This window comes from Microplitis mediator, chromosome 6 (genome assembly GCF_029852145.1).
Source record: "Microplitis mediator isolate UGA2020A chromosome 6, iyMicMedi2.1, whole genome shotgun sequence".
Taxonomy (NCBI): domain Eukaryota; kingdom Metazoa; phylum Arthropoda; class Insecta; order Hymenoptera; family Braconidae; genus Microplitis; species Microplitis mediator.
Window position 1 is genome coordinate 17,057,360 of NC_079974.1, and position 25,868 is coordinate 17,083,227.

At 31.6% G+C, this 25,868-nt stretch overlaps 2 protein-coding genes across 5 annotated transcripts in view; one reads left to right on the plus strand and one right to left on the minus strand.

Annotated features, from left to right (window-relative positions):
• Nucleotides 1-2,835: 2,835 nt before the first annotated feature.
• LOC130669362 (probable RNA polymerase II nuclear localization protein SLC7A6OS) lies at nt 2,836-6,636 on the plus strand. 2 transcript variants are annotated; one of them, XM_057472202.1, is made up of 4 exons: nt 2,836-2,986; nt 3,113-3,353; nt 3,438-3,710; nt 5,645-6,636. In XM_057472202.1, the coding sequence occupies exons 2-4, from the start codon at nt 3,186-3,188 to the stop codon at nt 6,179-6,181; spliced, it is 978 nt and encodes a 325-aa protein (XP_057328185.1). In that variant the 5' UTR covers nt 2,836-2,986; nt 3,113-3,185; the 3' UTR covers nt 6,182-6,636. The 2 variants fall into 2 exon arrangements, with proteins under 2 accessions (XP_057328185.1, XP_057328186.1); XM_057472203.1 differs by lacking the exon at nt 2,836-2,986 and having other exon boundaries at nt 3,032-3,353.
• A 2,093-nt stretch (nt 6,637-8,729) lies between these two features.
• The window catches only part of LOC130669361 (zinc finger protein ush), a 105,936-nt gene continuing 88,797 nt past the window's right edge, over nt 8,730-25,868 (minus strand). Inside the window, exons 1-4 of one of the 3 annotated variants that reach the window (XM_057472199.1) lie at nt 15,117-15,189; nt 13,037-15,042; nt 11,168-11,398; nt 8,730-11,083 (exon numbers count right to left, since the gene is read on the minus strand). In XM_057472199.1, coding sequence (XP_057328182.1) covers nt 10,559-11,083; nt 11,168-11,398; nt 13,037-15,042; nt 15,117-15,174 — 2,820 coding nt within the window. In that variant the 5' untranslated portion in view covers nt 15,175-15,189 and the 3' untranslated portion in view covers nt 8,730-10,558. Of the gene's footprint in view, nt 11,084-11,167; nt 11,399-13,036; nt 15,043-15,116; nt 15,190-25,868 lie in introns of those variants that run through there. The other 2 variants (XM_057472200.1, XM_057472201.1) reach the window with 2 other exon arrangements.

A 25,868-nucleotide genomic window follows, 5' to 3' on the forward strand; every position in this document is an offset into this window, starting at 1 on the left:
AGCTAATGAAAAAGAATTTGCTAACAAAAATTTTTGTTAGCAAATAACAACTTGAAAAAAAAAGTATTTATTATTGAATTGGCGAAAATTTGGCAGGTCTTTAAAAAATTATCACTTTTTTCTTCTTTTTCGTATTTAAGTGGGTGAGCAATACGTGAGACATTTCGTCTCACGTATACCAAAACAATGTTTAAACTATAAAATACATTACATTATATTTAAATTTCAAATTTATATATAAATATTGATAATTAAATTTGATGATTTCGCCAAAGAAAAATTAATTTATAAAACATTTTATAAAAAAATTTATCAATGCCCAGATCGCACCACGAGGAGGTATCATCAATTGCGTTCCGCACACACGAAAAAAGAGGATTAGTCAATGATTATTTTAAGTAAAAATAATTAAATTTTCACTGAACCCAATTGATGACTCAACTATTTTACCACATGTTAAATAATCTGCTTGAAGATTCAGAAAAAATCATTTGGATTTTCTTCGGAACCGGAAGCGTCATTTTCAATTGCTGCCTCAATATCCAAATCGTCTATTTCTCCATCTACATTATCATCAAGTCGAGGCCTTTTTGCTGGGGGAAGCAAAAGTGCATCTTCTTCTGATAATGTAGGTGGATCAATTTCTCTCAAAGTTAATCCTTCCTGCAACTCACCATTCACGAACCCCGGGTAAACTTTCTTAATATCCAAAAGGAATTGCATGATCTGAGAACCGTTGTCGTTAAACTTCTTCAAGACATTTCGTCTGTACCAAAACAAAGCCATGTATTTGTGAAGAAGTTTAGATGTTTTACGACAAACAATGCTCTTCAGCAATTTATTTTGGTTCTCTAAATCATTGAAGGTGTTGGCCTCATCAATTCCGCGGTACTGTTTTGCACTGTCAGTACATAGTCTGAAACTATTGTTGTCAACGTATCTCTTAATATATGGCCACAATTCTCTTTTGGATTTTGAATTTACTTGAAAAAAAAGACCTGTCTGGTCTTCCTTGCAATACAAACCTAAAACAGTTGTAGTCATTTGTCCGATAATCCGACCCCGATTATACTTACGTTTTGTTAAAAACATTTCGTCAATCTGGACCGTTTTACCGTCACCACCAAGAACAACATTAGTGTGTGATGCGATTATTTCAGCTATTTCACTACAAGAACTGAAATAATCACATACAGTATTCCAACTTAGCTCAAAATCATCATCGTGACGACGCCAAGCCTGTAGATTACTGAACACATCACTAATTTTCATTTCAATGACGAAACAAATGACGATTGCAAGGATTTCTCTTAATGAAATACGACATAAATTTCCATCAAAAAAAGTGTTAGTATTCGGATTAATAATTTAACGACAAGATTTGAATCCTTTTTTCTTTGTACCTTTTATAGAACATCTCCATACCCATTTGAGTTTTTTGCTAGCAAAATTCTCAACAGACATTGGGAGCCCGCAACATAATGGCGGAGTTGAATTGCGTGAAGGTATCAAGCCTATTTCTTCTAAAAAAGAAATAGTTTGATCTTCACTATCAATTAACTTGTTAAAAGATACAAAGAAATTAAAATTATCCAAATCTTTATGCAGTAACGGATGTTTACTTGACATTTTGTGACTTGCAAAAAGTTTAACTCCAAGCGAAATACAAATTGACCGCTTGTTACTGATAACAACACCACAATAATAAAAAATATTATATATATATAGTATGTAATCAAAAAATCTTAAATTCCAGGAATCTCGTGTTATATTACAAAAATAGTTTTAAATTCCATCTCCTAGTGCGACCGTAGCGAAAAAAAATTCAACTCAAATTGGCACGAATTTTTAAAATTTTAACTTCAACAAGCATATTTATGCTTGTATCTCCGGAAGTAATAAAGATAATGCCATTCGGATTTGAAATTCATTCTTGAGAAGATGAATTACATCTTCAGTGCATTGCTGAAAAAAAAATTTTAATTAAAAAAATTCCTAAATTCTATATCTCGAAAACTACACGGAAAAAAAATAGTAGTGGCTACTCTCTGGGATAGTACTGAGTAATTTCAGTAAAAAAAAAAATTTTAGACAGTATTATATGCTATCTAGACTGTATCCATTACTATCTAGACTATATCCACTACTGTCCGGGATAGTACTCAGTACTATCCCAGAGAGTAGCCACTACTTTTTTTTTTCGTGTAAGCAAGATATCGTAAAATTTTATTCGTCAAAAGTCTTATTTTTTCGAGCCCTACAAAAATCCGTGATCATTTGGCAGCTTGCGCGGACGGCCGTTTAAAAATGGTCATGTTAGCTTTCTAAGACTTCAAAATAACATCGAGATCTGATGAAAACTCGGTTTTAAAAAATGGGACCGAAACCAATAACTTCTATTGTTTTTTAAATTCCCCAGGAAGCCAAAGTTTCAGCTCAGAAATTAATATGAAACTTTTGACATCTCGATGACGTACAGTATATATAAAAAATTTTAATTCAACTTTTTAGCTCTTATTTACGTGAAATAACATATAAATTTGATGTAAAATTAAAGCTGCTATTTTACATCAAGTTTATATGTAATTTTAAGAGATTAAAAAGTTGAAATGAAACTTTTTATGTACTAGACGTCATCGAGATGTCAAAAGTTTCCTATCAAGTTTTTAGTTAAAATGTAGATTATCTAGAGAGTTCTTATCAGTCAATTTTTGATCTTACGTAAACGTGAAATATCTGCTTTAATTTGACAGTGATCGAACTCAACTGTCTATTTGGGTGTCAATTTTCATAGCGGGAAGTTAAAAAAAAAAAAATTAAATTTATATCAATCGGTAATGAAGAAAACTTGTGGGCTATATAAGTATGATAGCTCGGAGTCCTGTCATGCGTAGATTGAATAAAATTTAAGTGAACACAACTCAAATAGTTTATTATTATATTCCAAAACCTTCCTGATTGATCGATGAAAAAAAAGATATTTAAAGTATGTATTAAAGTAACAATATATATACTTATCAAACATAAATCTTAAATTCATTATCACGTGCACAGTGACAATGAACTTGGTGCATTGATTGTTTGTATATTTAACCTTAAATTTTATTGAAAGTTCTAGAAAGATCTAAAGCCAGCACGTTTTTTCTTTTCATTTGCTAAATAAATTGTAATTAAATTAATACAAAATGACAACTATATTGCGAGTAAAAAGACGTTGCTCTGATGAACCGCTCGATGCATTGATATTAGCTTGTAAAAAAAGAAAAACTGATGATACTGAAACAGTAGAAGCCGCTGGTTCCAATGAGCCTTTGACTACTGTTGTTAAATTTGCTGGAACTGTTCAAAATCAGGTAATTTTTTTTATAAAACTCTTTAATTAATTAATTAATTGTTTGATTGGTTAACTGTTTTAATATAAATAATTATTATTTTAGGAAGTCAATGCCGTTAAAGAAATCACTAAGACACTAACAAGCGATCAACTTAAAACTAATTACAAACAACATTCAGTTGATATTCAAAATAAAGTACGGTCCCAAAAACAAGAAGAGTCACGTGAAAATCGTTATAAAGTTGTAAATTGTTTCCGTGAAATAGAATCATCTGTTACTGATGAAAAAACAAAAGATCTCGGTATGACTGTCATTGATGTAGAAGATTCAGTATCCTGTGATAAAGAACGTGAAGAAACTGATGATCAGTACGAAGTAATTATTTTTTCTATTATCACTCATAGAATTAGACAATTAATTATTTGTATGCTTGTTTTATGATCCTGCAGTTAATAGACAATTAACAATTTTCGGATTTTTAGTAGACTTCATAGAAATTTAACTATTGCATTTGTCTTCATGACAAAATTTTGCTACCTCTGGACTCAGCTCGACGAGCTGAGTCAGCAAATACCTGTGGTTCGAAAGTTTATACATGTATGCATTTATACATATATATTAATATGATAGAACGTGGCTTGTCACAACGATAGCGTCCACAATTCTTAACTGATCTCAATGAAACTTAGCACACATTTTCTGTGGACGATTTTCGAGATCAAGTTCGAAGATGAGCAAAATCGGTCAATTAGTTTCCCAAGTCGCACAGAGACAACTTTTAGATGTCTTTTAATAGGATGAGACAAATTTTTTTTTGTCTCAAAGTCACCTTTTTTGGTATAAATAAGATATGCAGAGACAGAGAAAAGCCGTGTTGTTTTTCCTGTTTTATGTCAATTGAAAAGTCATTTAGATGACTTATTTTACCACTATTTGTAATTTACTTTTTTTCGGCACTTGTGTTAAGTCTTTTAAGTAGATATTTTTCGGTGACATAAATTTCTAATCGTTTTGTCAACATATTGGTGCCTTATCGGTATGTCATCTTTCGACGGTCACGTCATGGTCACAAGATCGTCAGCGGACCGTTCATAAGGTGACGGACTGTCACAATTGTGACGACATCTTACAAACGCCTTTATACCTTTTATGTAAATTCCATTTTTGAAACCGCCATTTTCTTAAAAATACCACGAGATAAGAATACGGAGGAAAAAATAAATTTTTCAATCATTTACAAAAAAAGATTGCGTCCAATCATCTAGCTGGTTATGACTGGCAAAATTCTTGATTAACCGTTAATTTGTGACCAAAAATATAATGACGGTCATAAATCATCTCGCTAGATATGACTGACCAAATTTGTGACAAAAAAATTTTTGACGGTCTGAAATGACGGACTCTGACCGAAAAATTTGTGACGGTTATTTCGCATTAGAACAGGCGTGTCATTTAGGCCCGTCAGCAAACCGTCTTATGATCAAAACTCAAAATGACGGTCATTCCGCATCACTAAGTTATAAGTTGTAGCATTTCAAAATTTTCAAAGTGTCACACATTCATATTTTTACTGATTCTTCATTCACTAACTTTTGAATCTGAAAACTAATTGAATTTCTTCAAAATGCATCTGAAATGTTTCTAAAACTGCCGTGTCTCCGGAGAAGCTTTAATTCTCATGCCTATATATGCCTAGACCAAAGAAATTATTTATCATACTACTCATTAATCGAAATTTTGCTCTCGCATTCGTTTTTGATGACGTCCAGAAAAACTTTTTTCTGCCCTCCGGCCGGAAAGTGGCAACTTTCGGGCCGCTGCCCCAAACGAAGTTGCGACTTTCCGGCTTCGTCGAGCAGAAAAATAGTATACGCACCTTGGCCAGTAAAAAAGAAAGCCTCAGACCACATGTTTGTCAGCCTCGGCTTCGCCTCAGCCAACAATTACATGTGCTCTGAGACTTTTCTTATTTTACTGGCCTAGGTATGTAATATACTATTTGTGGCTTTCCCAATGCCGCCGACTGGCTATACACTTTATATATATATATATATATATCTATTTATATCATGAAATCTACTTTCCTATCGGCTGCCGAATGGCCTTTTTTTTCAACAAATCGATTAAAAAAAAATCAAACTAAAAATATGCACACGTAGGAAATCAAAAAAACTATTGATGCAATTTTTGGAAATATTTTTTTTTTTTTTTATAATTTATCGTTTTTAAAAAAATTATTAATCATCGGCTAACTTTAGTATCATGTTGTTTTTGTATAATTGATTAAATAATTATATTTATTATTTTAGGGTCTAACAAAGTATGTTTTTGATTTATATTATCCAATGTCAGATTCAATGGAGAATATATTTACTGAATATAGTGATGGTTTTACAGTCGAACCATATTCTATTCCAATAATGTCTTGTGGTCATAGACCAAACTGTGAATGTTCAATCTGTGAACATCGCGAAGAATCAGAGGATTCAAATTCCGAATCCAATTGGAGAAATGATTATCCAGATTCTGATGTCTGTTCTGATAATTCAGTAACGAATGATTGTCTTTCTTCGGCTATTAGAAACATGTGGTTAGATGACGCACATGAGCTCTCAACTGATGACGAAGATGAAAATTTAATTTACACCGTTGATGAGAGTGATGTTGAAAATTTTGGGTATTCGTATGCTAAATTCAAAGCATCGTTAAAAAAAAGTCAAGAGGAAGATGATGATGATGAAGATGATGAAGATGAAGATGATGGTGACGACAATGATGTCGACAGTAATTATAGTGGTGTATATATATCAGAAATTCACAGTGACGACGAAGTTGCTGAAGATTAGGAAATTTTTTTTACTGTTATTATTAAATTTTATTGATTTATAAAAAAATCTAACGATTTAATTGAATGGGTCCAGTGTAAATATTTAATAGTAATTAATTCTTTTTTAAATTTTTAAGCTCATGCAGTTAAAAAAAATAATTTGGATTTTTAAAATTCATTTCTTTTTCTTATCTATAAATATATTTTGTACGTGTAAAATTTACCTATAGAACAAAAATAATTAGGCCCATTTTTTCATACCGGGTTTATTTTTAATCCGAGTTTAAATTATTATTGCTGGCATATCTATATATCATTAATCTATCTATATATCATTAATGGATTATATAGATATTATTAATTTATGTAGATGTACTAGCAATAATTATTTGAACCGGATAAAAATAAACCCGGTTTGAAAAATTGGCCCTTGATGATTAAATTTAAATGTTAAAAACATTCAATAAATAAAAATTTTGTCAACATTGTTTTTATTATTATTATTTTTTTAAAATTATTTTCAATGGCATTGAAAGGCATAGAAATACAGGAAAAGAAAATTAATTTAACTTAGTTTACTAATTATTTAATAAAATCGGAAAATTAGTATAGTCCTTGGAGTCATTAATGCTGGGTCCGATAAATTTATATATAGCTGATAAATTCTAGCCTTCCGACGTAATATCAAATTACGCGTCTATCCGACCGTTTTATCGATCACAGAATGTATTTTTTTATTGGATGATTAAAAAATCATAATTATTTTTAATAGTACAGTCTATTGAAATTCTTGTACAGTCAACTCTGAGTGTCCGCTTTTGGAGCTGCAGGGGAATATATTTCCAAGAAATACAATTCTCCCACTATCATATCGTTATGCTCGATTTGGTCGTGGATTTTATTAGCTGATTAGACTCCCTCTAAGTGTCCGCTCTGAATCTGGCCGCTATGAAAAACTATTAACGTATAAATATTATTCATATATTAGGGTGTTCGTTATTTTCCAAACTAGATTTTCTTACTATATATATATCATTCATTTGAGACCCAAAAATAATAAAAAAAAGTTTATTTTAATGCCGTTCGACCTGGCCTAAGTAATGATACTTCCCAATTTTAGTGCAATAAGAAAAATTTTATTTCTCGCTAAAAAAATAAACGTACAGCTATAACTAATAATGATAATATTCAGATTTCAGCAAATAAATAACAATGAATGTTCAGATTGTTTAAGATCAGTAATTTATTTGATGTTTAAATTATATCAAAATCCGCAACGTTTCGTTGACAATCTCGACTTCATCAGGCGTATTTGAAGGAATTTATGTAAACATCAAAGTCCAAACGAAATTGCGCTGTATTACAGTCTCATAGAATAAGTTAATCAGTACATTAAACTCTATCCGTGTCCATAGAATTAAGGTTTAACAAATTAATAATTGTCATTTGGAAAGATGACAAGTATTATCAACAATAAACTAATATTTTATAAGGTGACTCTAATTTACGACCAGACTTATTATTTTTTGTGTTAAAGGAATGACGGCTTTACTGATCTGCTTAATTGACATATATTTATTTAGAATCTAATCTGCGTATGAGTTATTACATGTGGATTAATAATGCTTAATGCGCACTGTAATACTACATTTTAATTGAAAAGACTCTAATTATCAAAGGTGTTAATATTATAAATACGGTTTCGCCCCGAATATACTTGCTGGGCTCATCAGTAAAGTTGATGCAAGTATATTCTACTTCAGACCGTTGAAAAGTTGTTAAATAAATTTGACGGTGAATCCTCAATATGTCTTTTCAATTAAAGGGCGTGTTCAGAAATACACTCTGGAGGTGAAAAATTACCTATCTAGGTGTGATTAGTACCTTTGTAATGTTAAATCGCACCTCTGGTTCGACCAGAGGATATTTCTGAACGCAGGAATTGAATATTTTCTCTTCCAGAGTGTGTTTCTGAACAAGCCCAAAGTGTGGTATTACAGTGCGCATTAAGCATTATTAATCCACATGTAATAACTCATACATAAATAAATATATGTCAATTAAGCAGATTAGTAAAGCCGTTATTCCTTTAACACTAAAAATAAACTAATATTTTCAATCAATATACACTTTTTACAGACCGCGTATCTAACCTTAGCCTTCGTTCAAAATATCTATAACTAATACTAATTTTTGTAGGAAATTTACAATTCTTCGAAAAAGGTATCTTATGTTTTTTTTTGTAAATCTAACCATTTAAGAGATATTGAAGCTCAAACTTTGATTTGTTTCTAAAAATTGTCGTTTTTGTTTGAAATTTAATTACTCTCTATCGCATAGACATACAATTAAGTTCTATGAATTTTTTTAATTTTGTTAATTATATATTAATTTTTTTAATTAATCAAATTTATATGCGGACACTTGAAGAGAGCGAGTCAAAATATTTTTTGCGGACATATGCAGAGGGTATTGAAAAATTAATGTCCATTGGTGGGAGAACGAATAAACGTTGAAATTAAGGGAACGGATATTTTCAGTGGCCAAATAAAGAGTCGACTGTATATAAAAAAAAAAAAAGGTTTAACAGCAAAATGCAAAGTATGTTTGAGTTAATAAATAAAACTAGCGCATATTGATATTGTAATTAAAATTTTTTTAATATTTTTTATATTAGTTCAAGATTACAATTATTGTGATAAAATTGTCCAACGTTTTGTACCGATAAAACTCATCGTAATTAATTTATTGCGCTATAATATTTCATTTTATTTTAAAATTTTCTTTTAAATGTTTTTTAAATTTTATCGTAAGATATGAGTACACTGCGTATACATGTAACACTGGCCTTAAATTCTAATTTATACAATTGTGTGCACCCGCCTCGGAGAACCGCGCATCTCGAAAGGAAGATTTTTATTTATTTTATAATACGCGGTCATTTTATTTTGATTATTCGCAACAGAATTATTAACATTTATGTTGATAATAAATACCCATGAGTATTTTTTAAATTTTCTTTACCATATCATCGTTTAAATTTAATATTAACAAAAATAATTTTATAATTTATATAAAATTAACTTATTTTAAATTCTTATCACTTTAAATATCAGATTCATCTAAACATTATTTATCAAAATATTATTTATTAAACTCTAAAAAAAATAATAAATCGCTGAAAAACTAATTTAAATTTATTGCTACAATTAAAAAAAAATTTTTTTATATACAATTATAATTTTGATAGTACAAGTCAAATCACAGATTATAAAAAATTATAATTAATTAAATATCATGAGTTTTATTATCAATATAAACGTAACGTTATCGCGAGCGCACTATCAACGGGCGCGTTAACTATTAATTTTTCATTAATATTCATATATTTATATTTATTTATATATTTATATAATAATAATAATAATTAATAGTACATATATATATGTTTATATATATATTAAATGTTATATTGCAACGTAATTTAACAGATTCACAAGCTGAGATTGGTATCATTCATTAACTAAATCGTACGTGTTATAAGTAATTGTCTACTTTTCTACTGTACAACATCTTACACTCACTCCATTATCAATTTTATTATTATTATTATTATCTTTCACCTTTTTATTTTTATTATTTATCATCAAATAATTATATTTAAAAGGGTTTTTCTATTCAGATAACTACAATCTACGAGATTATTCAAAGAGTCATGAGATTGCACACCCGTCGGGCTGTCAAAATTCCAATTATTATTATTATTAATATTTAATTTTCATTTTTTTTTTGTTGGTCTGTCAAGCAAATGTCAAGACCAGCTAAATTTTTATATCACTCGTGACAAATTTAATCTGAGGAAAAAAAATTAATTCATCAACTTTAGTAACGCTCAGCAAGTTGACCTAAACGTGTTTAAAATTTGTCACCGAGTTATCATTTAGTTACAATTTTTAAATTTATATACATGACGATTTAAATCATTCATTAACTGAACAATCATACAATCACACAAAATTATATTATCAATTATTCTTTAATAGATTAATTAATTATTTATCATTTTTCTTCACTTCTATATTATATTTTTATTTACATCACTGTTTTTATTGATTTAATAAGTACGAGCAATTCCCTGGATTGACGATTAAATTATGAAAAAAAATAAAAAAAAATTGTACAATTTTAAAGAAATGAAGAAAAAATAATCACACAAAATATTTAAACTAAAGTGTACATATATGTCATCATTAATATTTAAAACTGGCAACAATTAACAGTCCTGTAACTGCTGATCACCTGTTGGATCTCAACAGACTTAAAAAATGAAAGAGAATTTATTTAACTATTTAATGAATGTTTTTTTTATTTTTTTTATTGGTAATTGTTGTAAAATCTAGAGGAGGGAAGCTTCAGTTCTGCCGGCTGGAGGGCTTGTCGTATGGCTATTTGAGTTATTATTATTATTATTATTGCTGTTATTATTATTGTTATTACTCGCTTCACCGGCATGACTCGAGCAGTAAAATTTCTTATGGGCAATAAAAGTGCTCAAGTAGTTGAAGCTTATATCGCAAGAGCGGCAGTACCGTGAGTTCGTGTTTGTTTTCGCTGGGTCAAGGGTTTCCTCGGGTGGTGGTGTATCTTCACGTTCTTGTTTCACTTTATTTGTTGGTACTGTTACTACTGGAGCTGGTGCTGCTACTGGCGATATTGCTGCGACCGGTGACTGTGCTAGCGGAGGTACCGGAGCTGCTGGTGGTGGAGGTGGCTGCGGTGGCTGAGGACTTTTTCGCGTTTCAGTTTTACCATTTACGTGAATCTCTGCTGGAATTTCTTCCGGAGTTGTTGCAGGTGCTGGCTCGGGTGTTGCTACTGATGTTACATCGTCATCCAGCACACAAGTTATGTAATTTTCTTCCTACAATAAATCATGATTATATAATACATAATCTGATTAAACTAATAAAGAATTCAAATAAATCATAAATAAAAGATAACAAACCTGTAGATCAGTTCCACGTTTTTCAAAATGCATTCTAATGTGCGTTCTCATACCCCGTAGAGTGTTACCCTTGTATCGGCAAATAGTGCAACGAAATGCTTTAACACCTTGATGGGCATCCATATGACGTTGGGCGGCACCTGCAGTAGGACTTACTGCACCACAAACTGGACATCTCCAACCACCTGCTTGTATTGAGCATGTGTGCGTGGCACCAGTTTCAATCATCACCTAATAATAAATTAATTTATTTTTATTTATTAATAAATAATCTAATATGAGCAAATTTGGTAATTGTTTAGAATCGCGGCTCCACTTATTTATACTAAGCAAAAATCTAATTTTATACATATTACTTGGAAACTGTTTACACCAGCAAGTATATATCGGTGGATTGAAAGTAAATTTGCTTAATTAGGTCTTAGGGGACGTTCATAAAATACATAACGCAAAATTTTACCTTTTTAGACCCCCTTCCCCGTCACAAATGATACCCTCTCCCCCCATTATGACATATATATACGTAGAAATATTTATATATTTACAAATATGAAATTAATGACTTTCTATCGTAACAAAAAAATGAAATTTTAAAAAACCGAGAAAAAAATTTGCAAAATTGTTTGATGAGCTGCGCGAACGTCACGTTTCCTTAGACCCCCCGACCTTCCTTGTCGCAGTAAGCGAGACCCCTCCAGTCCCATAAGTGCGAAGGTATTTTATGAATCGCCCTTTATGTAAGCATCAATACTTCATAGTTTCATGTATCAAGTATAAAATATGCTTAATTTCATTATTGTGATTGTTGTTTCAAAGTTCCGAGTCAACACGTACTATTTGTCATAATCGACTTATTTTGTCCATGTGTTAATTTTTATGTACTTGAAGATCGGAACGTTTTTCACGCAACAAAAATGAAAATAATTCATGAAATTTGTGTCTAAAGACGAATTTAGGGGAAGTTCGGAGTGGTCTGTCATTTTCGGGTGACGTGCGAAACATTTCTGAAATCTAGATCCAGTAAATTTTTTACTTTTCATTTTTTTTTCTCATTTTCGTTCCGCGGAAAACGTTCCGATTTTCAGGTACATTCATTTTTAACCCAATGGACTCGTCAATAAGACTCTATTAGCGTACTCTTGCCTTAGACTACACCTATATTAGTACGAACGGAGCTAAAACTCTATTGTGAGCTTCGACACGATGCATACTAGCAAAGGGCGGCGGATACTTTCCTAAATACTTGCATCTATTTGCTTGATTAGCTGTTGGAGACCATATTCTTAATGAAATAACAGAAATATGACAATTTTCCCATACTTAAGAGTTACAATTTATACTGTAACTCTTAGATTTACTTTAACTCCACCGTCTATTTTACGACTTTAAATAAAATTATTATTATTATATATATATATTATTATTTGAAAAAATATATATTATATATTTGAAAAATTTGTTTTGGAAAATTCGTAAAATTTATTATTATTTTCATAAATTTTTAACACTTTGAGTGCAAGATTTAGTTGAGTTGATAAAATTATGACGAAAATACACAGAAAAAAAGGATTAGAAATAATTTCTTGGCGCAAGAATTTTTTTCTCACCTCAAAAAAGTTTCTTTTTACTCCAAGAAAATTTTTTCCCGCCCTAAGAAATTTTTCGTTTCCAATTTATAATACGAAAAATTTCTTGGGACAAATGAAAATTTTTTGCGCCAAGAAATCCTTTTTTTCTGTGTATTTATGTGCCATGAATAAGCACGTGGAAAAAGTCTAATTATAGAAATTTATATTGTAAGCACTTGGAACTTTGAAAAATGTGTGGAGTCGCTTTTCTACACATAACTGTAAATTTATTATTACGAACCTTGCATTTAGGACAGCGCGTATGATGCTCCTGAGACTCGGGTTTTTTGGGACAGTAGAAAGCTTGATGAGCGACGAGATTATCCATTGAAGCGAATTTGATCCCACAAGCCGCACAGATCAACTGAACTAATGGTGGCGATGGTGTATCAGAAGGTGGTGGACTGCTAACAGTATTTTCTCTCGCTTGACAATAATGTTTTTTATGAGCTACAAAATTTTCATGACGACAAAAAACAATATTGCACTCTTTACACCTTGAAACACCTTGTTTAACTAGTACCCCAGGTACCGGAGGTGGTGGTAATTCAGCAAGTCTAAGTGCCAATTCCGTAGGGGGTACTGTTGGTGTTGCTGTTGCAGAACCAGGAGTTTGAATAGCCGGTAGAGATCTCGTACGTGGACTTGCACTACCTCGTGACCGTGGACTAGTACTTGATGGTGGTAATGATGAAGGTGCTGGTGATACTCGATTTTCTTTTTCATCTTGATGTAATACCGGAGATCGTCTGATACTCAAATCAAGAGGAGTTGATGCTGATGATGGTGAACTTCGACCTGAGGGTATAGTAACAACAGCCGGAGTTACAGGTTTATTTGCTACCCTGAGAACTTGTGACTGTTCGATTGTTGAGTGTTGAGCAGTCGTTAGACCACGTGTCATTGGTTGAAGTGAACCATTGGGTAAGAGGAAGCACGCTGTATCTGGAGCTGGAAGTGAAGGTGCTGCAAGAACACTGGCACCACGAAATAATGAACAGGGTACTATTAAAATTGGATTTGTTGGTAGAGCAAGACATGGTTGAGGTGGTGGAGAATCACCGGGACTTGAACTTGTTGGTGGTGATGCTTTAGCAGCTGAAGCTGGAGTCGGTGGATCTTTTACCACGTGCCGTGTACTGCAATAGTGAGTTTTGTGGGCACGATAAGTCTTGAGTGAATTGAATCTTATATCGCAGTTACGACAATAACGTTCTGTTTCTTCATTAATAAGACCGTTAGTTGGAGTGTTATTACTGCTGGTAACTGACACCGGAGTCGTCGATGCAGGTGGTATTGGGGGTATAGATGGTGGTGGTGCTGCTGGTGATGCTGCGTGCATTCGCATATGACGATTTAGCGACACTTTTTTGTCAGCGCTGTATGAACAGTGTGGACATGCGTATGCTTTACGTACGTCGTATTTACTAGATTTATCTTCATCATCGTCATTAACGTTGTCCTCTTCTGCTCGCGGTCTATGAGCACAATAAAAAGTACGATGAGCTTCTAGGGTACTGGCTGATGAAAATCTTATGCCACATGGTGGGCAATAAAGTGGAATTGGTCGTGTCGGATCGACGGTCATTGATTCTTTGCCGTCAGATGGTATCACAAATAATCGTCCAGATGCTAATGCATTTTGTAGACCCGCTGGTAATGATGATGCTGAATTTGGCGGTGATAGACCGTCAGGTTTTAATGTAAGAGCAGCAACAGTTGCGGGTCTTAATGCTGGATCCGTAGCTAGACTAGCGTTAAGTCGTAGTCTAGGCGGAGTATCTTCATCCAAACGTATTTTCTTCGGATGATCTGAACTTGTATCAGAACGACGTGATTCATCAGAATCACGACGGCTATCACGTTTACACAGTGATCCAGTAGATCTACTTGATTCAGTCTCTTTTGGCGATGAAGTACCGTCATCGTTGTCGATTCTCGATGCATTTGGACTAGAGTCCTGTCTTTTAGCTCTTTGTCTCAATGCTTTTGATAATTCATAATCATCTGCAAGACTACTCAGTCGTTTTCGTGCGTCATCAGACAGTATATTGAGACGTAAACGAAAATCTTCAATCGATGAATTACTTAAGATCACTGGAGTTTGATTCAGTCTTGGGGGAGGTGGAAGACTTGTATCTTCATCGGGATGCGGTGGTGTTGGGCTTGATACTGTTGATCCACCGCCATCAACTCCACTGCTCACCGACGGGGTCTTCTCTGAGTCACTCCACTCTTCATCTTCCCCTGGAATTAAAAAAAAAATTATTTATTACTTAATTATAAAAATCAATAGTCAAAAAAATATATTTAAATTTTACGTTTAATCATAAATTTCCATCGTAAATCGTGTTCTGCAATTTTAAGTGAAACCACCATAATAATTATCGTTATATATAGTAATTATATCAATATGTATAGAAATAAAAATTTTTTTAATATGTTGAACGTACGATAGCTGATGTACAAATGCTGAATGCCAGCAAGTACCCTAATACAAACTTGTCTACCGAAGCAGCATCCCCTCTAATTGTCCCCAGTTGTTCTACGCACGCGCAAACTTTCAAAGTCTCAATATCAAAAAGTTTAATAAAATCAAAATCCAAGAGATATATAATTATTATATACTAGTAGGTATTTATGAGTAATAAAAGATAATATGTCATGGAATTAGATGAAACGAAAAATTAAGTAGTCAAAAAATATAAACGGACGTATGACACGTTGTTGAGTGTAACTCCTGATCTCGTCCGCGGTCGAATTACCCGGATACTTTAATTGCCTCCTCGGGCGAGGTCCCAGAGGAATAAGATCCACGGACCGATTGCCAAGTCAAGTTTTCTTTGCATCCTCAACTCTCTTTCTCTCTTTTTTTCTCTTTCTCTTTCTCTTTCTTTATCTTACTCTCTTGATTCGTCTCTCCGGTGCTTCTGCAGCACTGAAGACTACAACTACACCGTACACTAGTGTAGTGTATATAGACTATCCTTGGTTAACATCTCACGTGGCACCAGGCCGTGTTCTCGGCTCTGTAAATAAGCAGTCATCGATGGATCTGCCGGGAGTGCTGGCAGCCTCCATCTCACTCTTCAGGGCCGACGGCCATTCTTAATTGCACGTGCATGCAACTGATCTCAAACTATATACATACAGTCATACATATATATCCAAGTGTATAAAATGTATGTACCAGAGTACGACATAGTACAGAGAAAGAGAAAGAGGGTATCATGAGAATTAAGACAAAGAGGAAGAGAAAGGTTTATTTAGTTTCCACTTAACTTGTGTTTTATATTTGCTTTTACTTTCTTATAAGTCTTTCTTACACAAATTTTTATCACTCACCCATTCTCATCTAAGTTTGATTATACACGAGCATACACATTTAACTATGGTACTATACACCCTCTACCTCGACAGCAACCCAGGGCACCAGTAATATATCTCAAGCCCAGACTCAGGGGCAGTTGGGAGCGGCGAGGGGACGACATGGTCGCCATTAACATATCCAACGCTGATAAGCCTTTCTTGGAACCGATACCACCGTATCCCGACGATTTTTATTCCTCCCTTTCTTTATATTTTACATGTATATATAGGTAGGCTACTTTATTAAACACTCTATAGACTCTACATAAATCCTTTTATTTATTCAAAATTAAAAATCTCACCAAGTTCAATAAAATACTGATTTATTGTGATGGTAAGGAAAAGCCCCTATACCCGCTCAGTACCATTAGTCGCTCACTTTAACTGTTCAATGCGTTTTTTATAATTTTTATAAACACAAATTTCAACTAAAAAAATTATTCTTGATAAATAACTATTTGTGAATCTAAATATATTAAAATATGATGTATCAAATTATTTTATAATAGATTATAAATTTAAATTAAGTGAGTGTTTTCAAAATCGCGCTCAGCCGGGCATTTTTACTTTAACGTTTATTCGTTAGATTAAATTTAGGCTACGACAAATTTTTTAAGAATTGTTATAACTATATCTTATTAAATATATTTTTAAAATTCATGAAATTTTATATTATGAGAGAATAAAGTAATATAATTTATAAATTATTTTCCAAATCAATAAACTTATCATAGTTTAATTGACATTGTCTTTGAGCGACTGTAGGGCCATGTGTTGGTCGAGTAATGGGACATCACAACTTTTGTGAGCGACTATGGGTACACTCAAGGACCTTATTTAAAAAATTAATAATAATTAATTATCAACATTATTCTTCAAACTTAAATTTTATTCTAATACTTCAAACTACAAAAAGTAACTATAAAAAAAAAATATGGTTTTTCATTTTATTTAATCATTTATATTGAGTGATTTAATCTCACTGCAATGAAAAGTGAGCGGGTATAGGGGCTTTTACCTTATTTGTTATCATAAATATATGAATTATTTATTACTTATAGCATGGATCAAGAAAATTCAAGTTATCTGACAGCAGATACTGAATTTGGTGTACCAATTATTTTAAACACTGAAAATCTTGAAAATTTTACAACACCGTCATTAATATCTGATGATAATTTGCTGAAAGATGATAGCGATGATGTACATCAGCCACGTACAAGTGATACATCACAAGATAATGTTTCTTATGATGTATCTTCTTCTAATGAAATTGTGCCAATTGATAATAATATAATGAGTGATATCGCAGAGGGAACTCAAGGATCTTATTTAAAAAATTAATAATAATTAATTATCAACATTATTCTTCAAGCTTAAATTTTATTCTAATACTTAAAACTACAAAAAATAACTAAAAAAAAAAAATATGGTTTCACTGCGATGAAAAGTGAGCGGGTATAGGGGCTTTTACCTCACAAGATAATAGTAATGACTTGATTACATGAAAAACGAATTGTGTGTGAATTTATAACAACTGATGTAATGACAATTTTAGACGATGTGGTGAGTTTAGAGTGGACCAGGTTGATCTGCACTATGTAAATAGGATCCTGATCGTGACGTGGGCCAACACGCGACGTTAACGGGGCAAATAAGTTTTTCAGTGTATGGTTATATATGCTCTCTCTTTGTGGCACGACCTGTGTTGTCCTGGCATGTACACTGTTACTCTACTCTTCTTTTCTTGTGTTTCTGTTTTATTCCGTATCGTTCGGTGGTTGAGCTTGTGCTCTACACGCGCTCAAGATATGCTAATGTCCCGTCCCACGATCGTGACACCGTTGCTGCTAAGTGAGAGCTCAAGAACGAGCTTCTGTCCTCCCTCATCTTACAATACTCTCTCTAAATATATATGTATATATAGTTTAATCTTTTAATAGTATAAAGTTTGTTGTAGTTGTCGTTGGTGGTGTAGTTGAAGAATCATTTTATTTTTCAGATATCAGACGACAACACAGCTTTAACCATCGTTGCGGGCAGACTTAACAGCACCAGAGAACTCATGAGGATCTTTAGTTCATCGGTCGTCTCTAATTCAAGGCCTGATGACGACGTCTTCATTCCGGAGCAACGAGATTGCCGATTGAATGCTATGCGGCTGTGTTGACTGCTGGATTAAGAGTAAGTACCTGATGAATAAGAAAAAGAACAAGAGAAAAAAGAAGAACAACAAGTGGAGGTGGAAACTTCATGAATAATGTCTTCAAGGTGATCGCTGCTTCTCGGAACACGCGATATCACGACCCATACCCTACTAATACTACTGCTGGTGCTACTGGTGCTTCAGTTCCTGAAAGACGATCAGATCTTGAGGCTTTGAGTTTTTTTTCTTCCGAATTTAAATAGAGGTTCTTTTTTTTTTTATTTACTTAAATAGTATAGGTTTCACTGTACACTAAAATAGATTTTGTTTTATCATCATCATCTTAATCTTTGGAGATTAATTTCGATTGATGGTTCTCCATTAAAAGTTATCGAAAAAAAAAAAAAAATAAAAATTAAGAACATTTTAGTTTATTTTATCTATTAAACTTTTTTTAGAGTTGATTTAAAAATAATTTGTTTTGTTGGTGATAAGACTAAAATTTTTTTTTAAGATAACTGATGATTAATTTATTTTGTTAATAACTACGATAACTTTCGATAATTGAACCCATTTAGATCACTTTAGTGTGTAATTGCAATTATTATTTGTAAATTAAATTTAAAAAATTTTTTACAAGTAATTTTAATAAAAACTATTGAATGTACAGTAGGACCTCGTTATAAGACTACTCCCACTATTGTGCTTAACAGCGTTTGCGCTCAAACCTCGCTATAAGACTATCACCGTTTTGCGTTTTATTTGTGTATTCGGTTCAACTCTACTCTATTATATACACAGAAAAAAAAGTTATCTTCAGTCAAGAAATATTTTTGAAGACACGTTTTCGGGAACCAAGTCAAGATTTTCTTGAGCCAAAAGAATTTGTCTTGGTTAAAAAAAAATTCGTCCTGGTCGGAAAAGATTTCTACTTTATCTGAGAAAATTTAGGTTTCCAAAAAAACTTTCTAGAATCAAGAATATTTATCTTCAGTCGAGAATTTTTTTTTCTGTGCAGTGAATCTATTTTATATATAATCATAAATAAACAGAATTTTATCGTTTTTTTCTGTTAATTAATTATGTGATACCACGAAATTTTAAGTATTCTTTATGAAAATAAATTATTTAATCTAAAATCTTTATATTTGTACATTTTATCTCGATTTTAGTCATAATTGTTGTTAGTCTTATAGCGAGGTTTCGGCGCAAAACTATTATTGAGTTTTTTGTGGGGGAAGCGTTCCGAGCGAGTTTTAACAAATTGAGGGGAAGAGTCTTATAACGCATAGTCTTATAACGAGGTCGTACTGTATATTTTAAAGACTTGTGTTGCGATATTAAATTCTTTAAACCAACATAAATGTTAATTGAGTTACTCAGTGTTGATTAAATATATTCGAGAATAAGAAGTTTGAGTTCAAATTGATCTTGACCTCGACAGATGTACGGCTCGAAGGATTCATTTAATGCCAACCCTACGCTTATGGCCTTATTTACATTCGTGTAAAGGTAAAAAAAAATAAATAAGTAAAAAAAAAAAAACAGAGCAAGAGTGTAGATATATTTATTTATATGTGTAGATATAAATTGCACATGTGAACTTCCTTGAATAAAATGTATTGGATTAACCTCAGTAGACCTTTGGATTGATGTCATTTGAATAGTCCATGTAAAATTGCATTCCTCATTCATCTTGACAATCTTGTACATTTATTTTGTCCTTTCTGACGCTTAGTCACCAACAGGAATTTATTAAGTTTCATCTTTTAATTCTTATGGAATTTATTATCACTTCATAATTAATATACACTTATTTCTTTATATATATAAATAAATATCATTTTAAATATCAATTTGATATGTACAAATATATAAATATATATGTTCGGGGTATTCTAAATTCTGTATAAAATAAATTGTTTCCTGAAAATTTCAATTCAAAATATAAATTTTTAAAGGCCATTCAAGAATTTAAAAAATTTCAAATTTTTTACGCGCTCTTTTAAAATTTATATTTTGAGTAGGATCAAGTAAACAAATTATAAAAAAAAAATAAATACTCGATCTTTTTTTAAATCTCGAAGATTTCCAAAATTTTTGAACGAAAACTTGGTGAGAATTTTTGTTTTTACCATACACTAGTTTTTTTATAAAAAGGGAGAGCAAAAAAGATTCAAATTTTTTTGAGCCTGTTTAATATATATTTATTTATATAAATATATAGATAAAAACTGGTGTATAAATATATGCAACAAGTTAATTTCTCAATCATGTTGAGTCTTTATATTTTTATTAAGCTGTTTAGCGGATGCTCGCACGCGCGATCTATTAGCGCAAGGTGTGCACTGGTAAGATTGGTGTGAAGTTAAATAAACAAGTAAGAGAATAAGTAAAAAAGATAAAGGAAACGAGAGTTTAAGAGAAGGTAAGAATGAGAGCAGAGTAGTGAGTAATGAGAAAAAGGGAATAAGAGACAGAGGGAGATAGAGATGACAACGACAACGACGACGACGAGAACGACGGAGGCGTAGACACCAGTGCACATTGAATATGCAGAAGCAGACGATGGTTTATACGTGTCGTCGATTAAGCCAAGAGATGGGGTAGTCATTAAGAGATAACGCCCGTTGACACCGTTGGGACACTCATGAGATAGTCCATCCTCTGTATATGTACACAGGCTTTCAACCAGATCTTAACATTCTTCTTATTCTCACTCACTTTCATAAGACAAATATAACTTAATAACTACCCTTCATTTAAACATTTAATGTAATTACTTTTTATTTGTACTACATTTGCTCCACCTAATCGATTTTATGTTTTCTTTAATTAACTTCATTTTTTAACCCTTTCACGCACTTATCCCTGCGGATTGCGTTAAGGAGATGCGATGTCAGACATGACTATCTGCGTTTACCAAAAAGTAATTCTGCTATTTATGAAAACTCTTTCTTGATTCATGGCATAAAAATTTGGAATTAATTACCGGCTGATATTACAGGAATTGACAACTTCGAAAATTTTAAACAAGCCTGTTTTAACTTCTTCTTGGAATCAATGTAATTACGATTAATCCTGTGGTTTAATATGTTAGTATTATTAATTAGTATCGGTCTTTCAAATTGTATTGCGAACACTGTATCAAATGTGTACCTGTAAATTATTAACATTATGTATTGTTGATGGTCCTGAAGGAGCTTAGAACTCCAGGATCAAATACAAATTTTTATCTATCTATCTATCTATCTATCTATCTATCTATCTATCTATCTATCTATCCCCGCATAATTTTTCCGATTTACAATAATATACTGGCTAAGTAAAGTCGTTTTTAGATTTATAATTTTTAATTTTATAGTGCTTTTTAAAGTTTTTGCAGAACATCTTCACATGTAGTGGTACAAGTTACTCGCCGAAAAAAAAATGATAACTATTACCATCTTGCAATAGGGAATGATTACTATCTGTATGTGATTAATCATTGTCATGCTTTTATGTTAACTATTCGTGTCTTGTATAGTAATATTTACTATTGCCGATAGTAATAGTTATCATCTAAATAGTAATATTTCTTATGTCTGAAAAATTTTTGAATTTTGCCTTCTGAGATAGTAAAGATTATCATCTCGGATAAGAATGCTCACCATCTCCGATAGGAAAAGTTGACATAAAAGAACGAGAATCATTAAAATGTAAAGATAGGAATAGTTACTTCGTTAAGATGAGAAGTATTACCACTTTTTTTTCCGTGTGTGGTAATAGAAAAAATACAGTGTGCTAAACGTCGCCTAGACAATCGCACAAATAATACATGCTCTTCATATAATGTTAATTTATGTTATACTTGAGGTCGTAATTGTTTTGTAGAATTTCATACTATTTAGTATTGTACGTAAATATATACATTTAATAAATTGTATTTTCTACCATAGTTTGTGTTTATTGTGCAATAAAAGCGTAAAGTATTTTATTATAATTCTATGAAAAATGTATACCTTAAGGCATATAGGGATAATTGTATCCCCTTTCCAAAAACATTAAAGTATACACAATTTCTGTCTTATGTGTTATATACTTTTATATTGAATTAAGTCAAAATAGATAGATGTAAATAAACAAAAACATTGTTACTGTCTTGGAATAGTTATGAACAGGTAAGGGTTAATTATGAATTTACCGACTAGTTTATTTAAATATTCTATTTTTATTTCAATAAATAATCAAATTTTTGAGTAAATGAATTTGATGAGCATTATATTTAATTAGTTTTGATAAGATAATTAAAAAAAAAAACTTTCTCAAAAACTTTCAACAATTTAACCTAATAATTATTTTTAAAAATAATCACCTTAATTAGTATACTTTTTAATTTTCAATGGTTTTATTTTTAAAAATATTTATGTTAAAGATTTAAATATTTAAAATGATAATAATATAATGTTTTATTTATGATAAATAATTTATTATGTTTAGTAATTTAAAATTAACAATAAAATTATTTATCTCAACTGATCTTATTTAAAACTAGAGCGTAGAGCTTGAGATTGATTGGATTTAGGATGAAAGAACGCGACGAGTATCAAAGAGAAGTGGAAAAAAAGTTTATAAAAAATTTAAGGAAAGAAAGGAGACGATAAATAAAAAAAATAGTAAAAGAGACAAAGAATTGAGGAAAAAAAAAATAAAATAAATGAGAGGGGAACAAACCTCTGAAACTCGGTCTCTCGTCTAGTGATCTAATCTCGCATTCCCGTGCTGCGTGCCTAATTAAAGATCGATATCTCCCGATATTATTGCACTTCCCTCCTCCCCCTATCCCTCTTTTACCTTAACTCGTACGCGTCTTTACCCCCGTTACCCCTAGCAGGTTATTAAATTCTCGTATCACGATAATCTCACCAGCCTGGTCCTGCTTTGCTATCTGATCCGACCAGCCTCCAGTCTCTCGTTACTACTATCCTCTACTCCACTCTCCTCTAACGATCCTTCTCTTCTCATCTCTTCTATTTATTCCTTCAATCTACCCTTTTACATATAAATACTTATCTTTTTTTTTATGTTCTATCAATATTTTGATACTCGTAAAATTTAATCTGCCTTACGCACAAAGGCCTCAATACTTTTTATTGAAATAAAAAAAAAAGTTCCCATTTAGTTTTTTTTATAAATTTATATTCAATACTATTGATATTATAAAAAGTTTTCCGGTCAACTTTCGAGCTAATTAACTTGGCAAGAGTGTTTTAAGATCGGGAGAGTGGTTGAATAATTATTCATTGAATTCTCTGAGGAACGAGTGAGCAAGTGAGTGAGTGAATATAAAGAAGTAGATAATGTAAGAGTTTGAGTATATGTTGGAGTAAGAGAGAAATGGGGATGTAAAAGAGGGAAAGGTGGACTGCTTTGGATAAGGATCTGGTGAGCAAACGACATTCGAGTCCAAGTGGAAGGTGAGCGAGAGGTGTCTCCAACCAGTAGATACGAAATCTCGTATGTCCATGCCGTGTCCTGAAGAATCAAGAGCCAAGAGGTAGAAGAGGTAGGGGAGGCAAGGAAAGAAGTAGAGGAGGTGAGGGCGGATGATGAGTGAACCCAACGAGAGAGTTTAATGTATGCGCGTGAGGCTTCTGTGAGAGCGATAATTGCCCGGCACTGCGAGCTTCTGTCCGACATCCTCCTCACGTCTCAATGTAGACGTAATGATAAAAATATATACCGTCGACGAATAAATTTACTCAATAACCCTTTATTATATATATATATACACACACACATGTATATATAAAATATATTTATTTATTATTATTAGAATTAATTTTTATTTTTTCAATAGAAAAATTATAGTTTGAAATAAAATAAAATTGAAATTTTTTGTTTTTATTTGAATTGTTTTTAAAAAATTATGACGATGACACTTAATAAAAATATTTTATTAAAATTTATAATTAATTGAATATATATAGATATAAAAAATAAGCTTTAAGTATAAAACAAAATATTTAAAGTATAAGATAAAATTGAATTATAAAGAAATAATCTTGTGTTTGTTCAGGTTTAATTTTATGACGGTAAACTCTTATTTTTAATCTTTAATAAACCCATATCAGGTGTAGCTTCATTGTCTCCACGTGGTAGAAATTTATATTCGTTCCGACAGTAAAGCAACTCTACAGACTACACATCAGTTAACATCAGAGTAAGGATTGTCTAAGACTTAAATTGTGTACACGCCGGAGGCTCGTACATCAACTATATTTACCCATCATAGTATTTTTATTACTGTATATTTATATATATATATACGTACAATGAATATAACAAGATGATCCTTTTAGTATGATTCAAATAAATAACCCCTTCAGCTTCTACTTAACCACTTTTTCATCCCTCTCGACACTCATAAATTAAATTCGATTTAAAATATATTAAATCTCTTTACGATAGACGTTAAAAATTATATCCGGTGATCGTGACTTTGCATTTGAACCGCGAGAAAAAGAATAAAGAGAAAGAGAGATGAAATAATCTATAGACGTTCAGACTACGGTAATGAGGATGATGAAAAATCCATTAGCGTTGATAAGTATATATATTTTTTAGTCTTTTTGTAGATTATGCTGGTGAGTCAAAAAATAGTGGAATTTTCGGAATTTAGTAGATACGAAGAAATAAAAGATACTGAAATGAAGAGACATGACTGGAAGTTTATCTAAAGTCTGGTATTCACATGGTGGGGTCTCTTTATCTATCGTAAAAAACTTCGACTTTAACCAGCCAGGGATCATAATCGGGACTTTATCTTTTCTCTCTTGAAAAGCTTTCTTCTCTTGCTCAAAGGCTATCTTGACGCTTCGCCGTCTCGCTTTCCTCATCTGTCCCTTGCTATCGGACCGCTCGACGTTTTATCGCGAAACTTTAGACCTCAAGCGAGATCACAAGACAGTCGCGCCAGTGTGCTGAGAAAAAAATTCGAGGACAATAATAATAGCTAGGAGTATTTCTTAAATGCTTTCTTTTTTTTATGTATAGTGTTACTATAATAAAATGTACAAACTTTTAAATTATGTCTGTAGTAATATTTTTTAAAAATAACGTTTCTTTCTTTATTATTATTTTTTAAAGATAAATCTCGAAATTCAAGGTAAGGTCAACCCATACACGATCAATTTTCGTATCATGCATATTTATAAACTTTTATGCATGGATTTAATTTTTGATAATATAATAAGTGCTTAGTAACAAAAAATATATATATACATTTTTTTAAACTTCCAGTATCATTTTCTAGCATGCGTACTTGTCAGAGGCGGCACTTGCTTTGTGTATTTAAAAGTTTGTTCTTTTTTAAACCAGTAGATTATACAAAAATCATTGATACATAAATTAATGTGCGTACAAAGATTAAAATTAATAATCTTTTGATATTATTAATTTTTATTAAAATATCCAGTCGAAGTTTTTATTTTCATAGATCTCTTTAATATAAATTTAAATCAAAGTTAATAATTTTGATTAATCTCCTAATATAAATAATTACATAGACAAGAATTTA

Coding starts and splice junctions, on each gene's coding strand:
- LOC130669362 (XM_057472202.1), top strand. CDS start 3,186: ATGACAACTATATTGCGAGTAAAAAGACGTTGCTCTGATGAACCGCTC. Junction 3,354..3,437: donor CTGGAACTGTTCAAAATCAG/GTAATTTTTTTT, acceptor TTATTATTTTAG/GAAGTCAATGCCGTTAAAGA. Junction 3,711..5,644: donor AAACTGATGATCAGTACGAA/GTAATTATTTTT, acceptor TTATTATTTTAG/GGTCTAACAAAGTATGTTTT.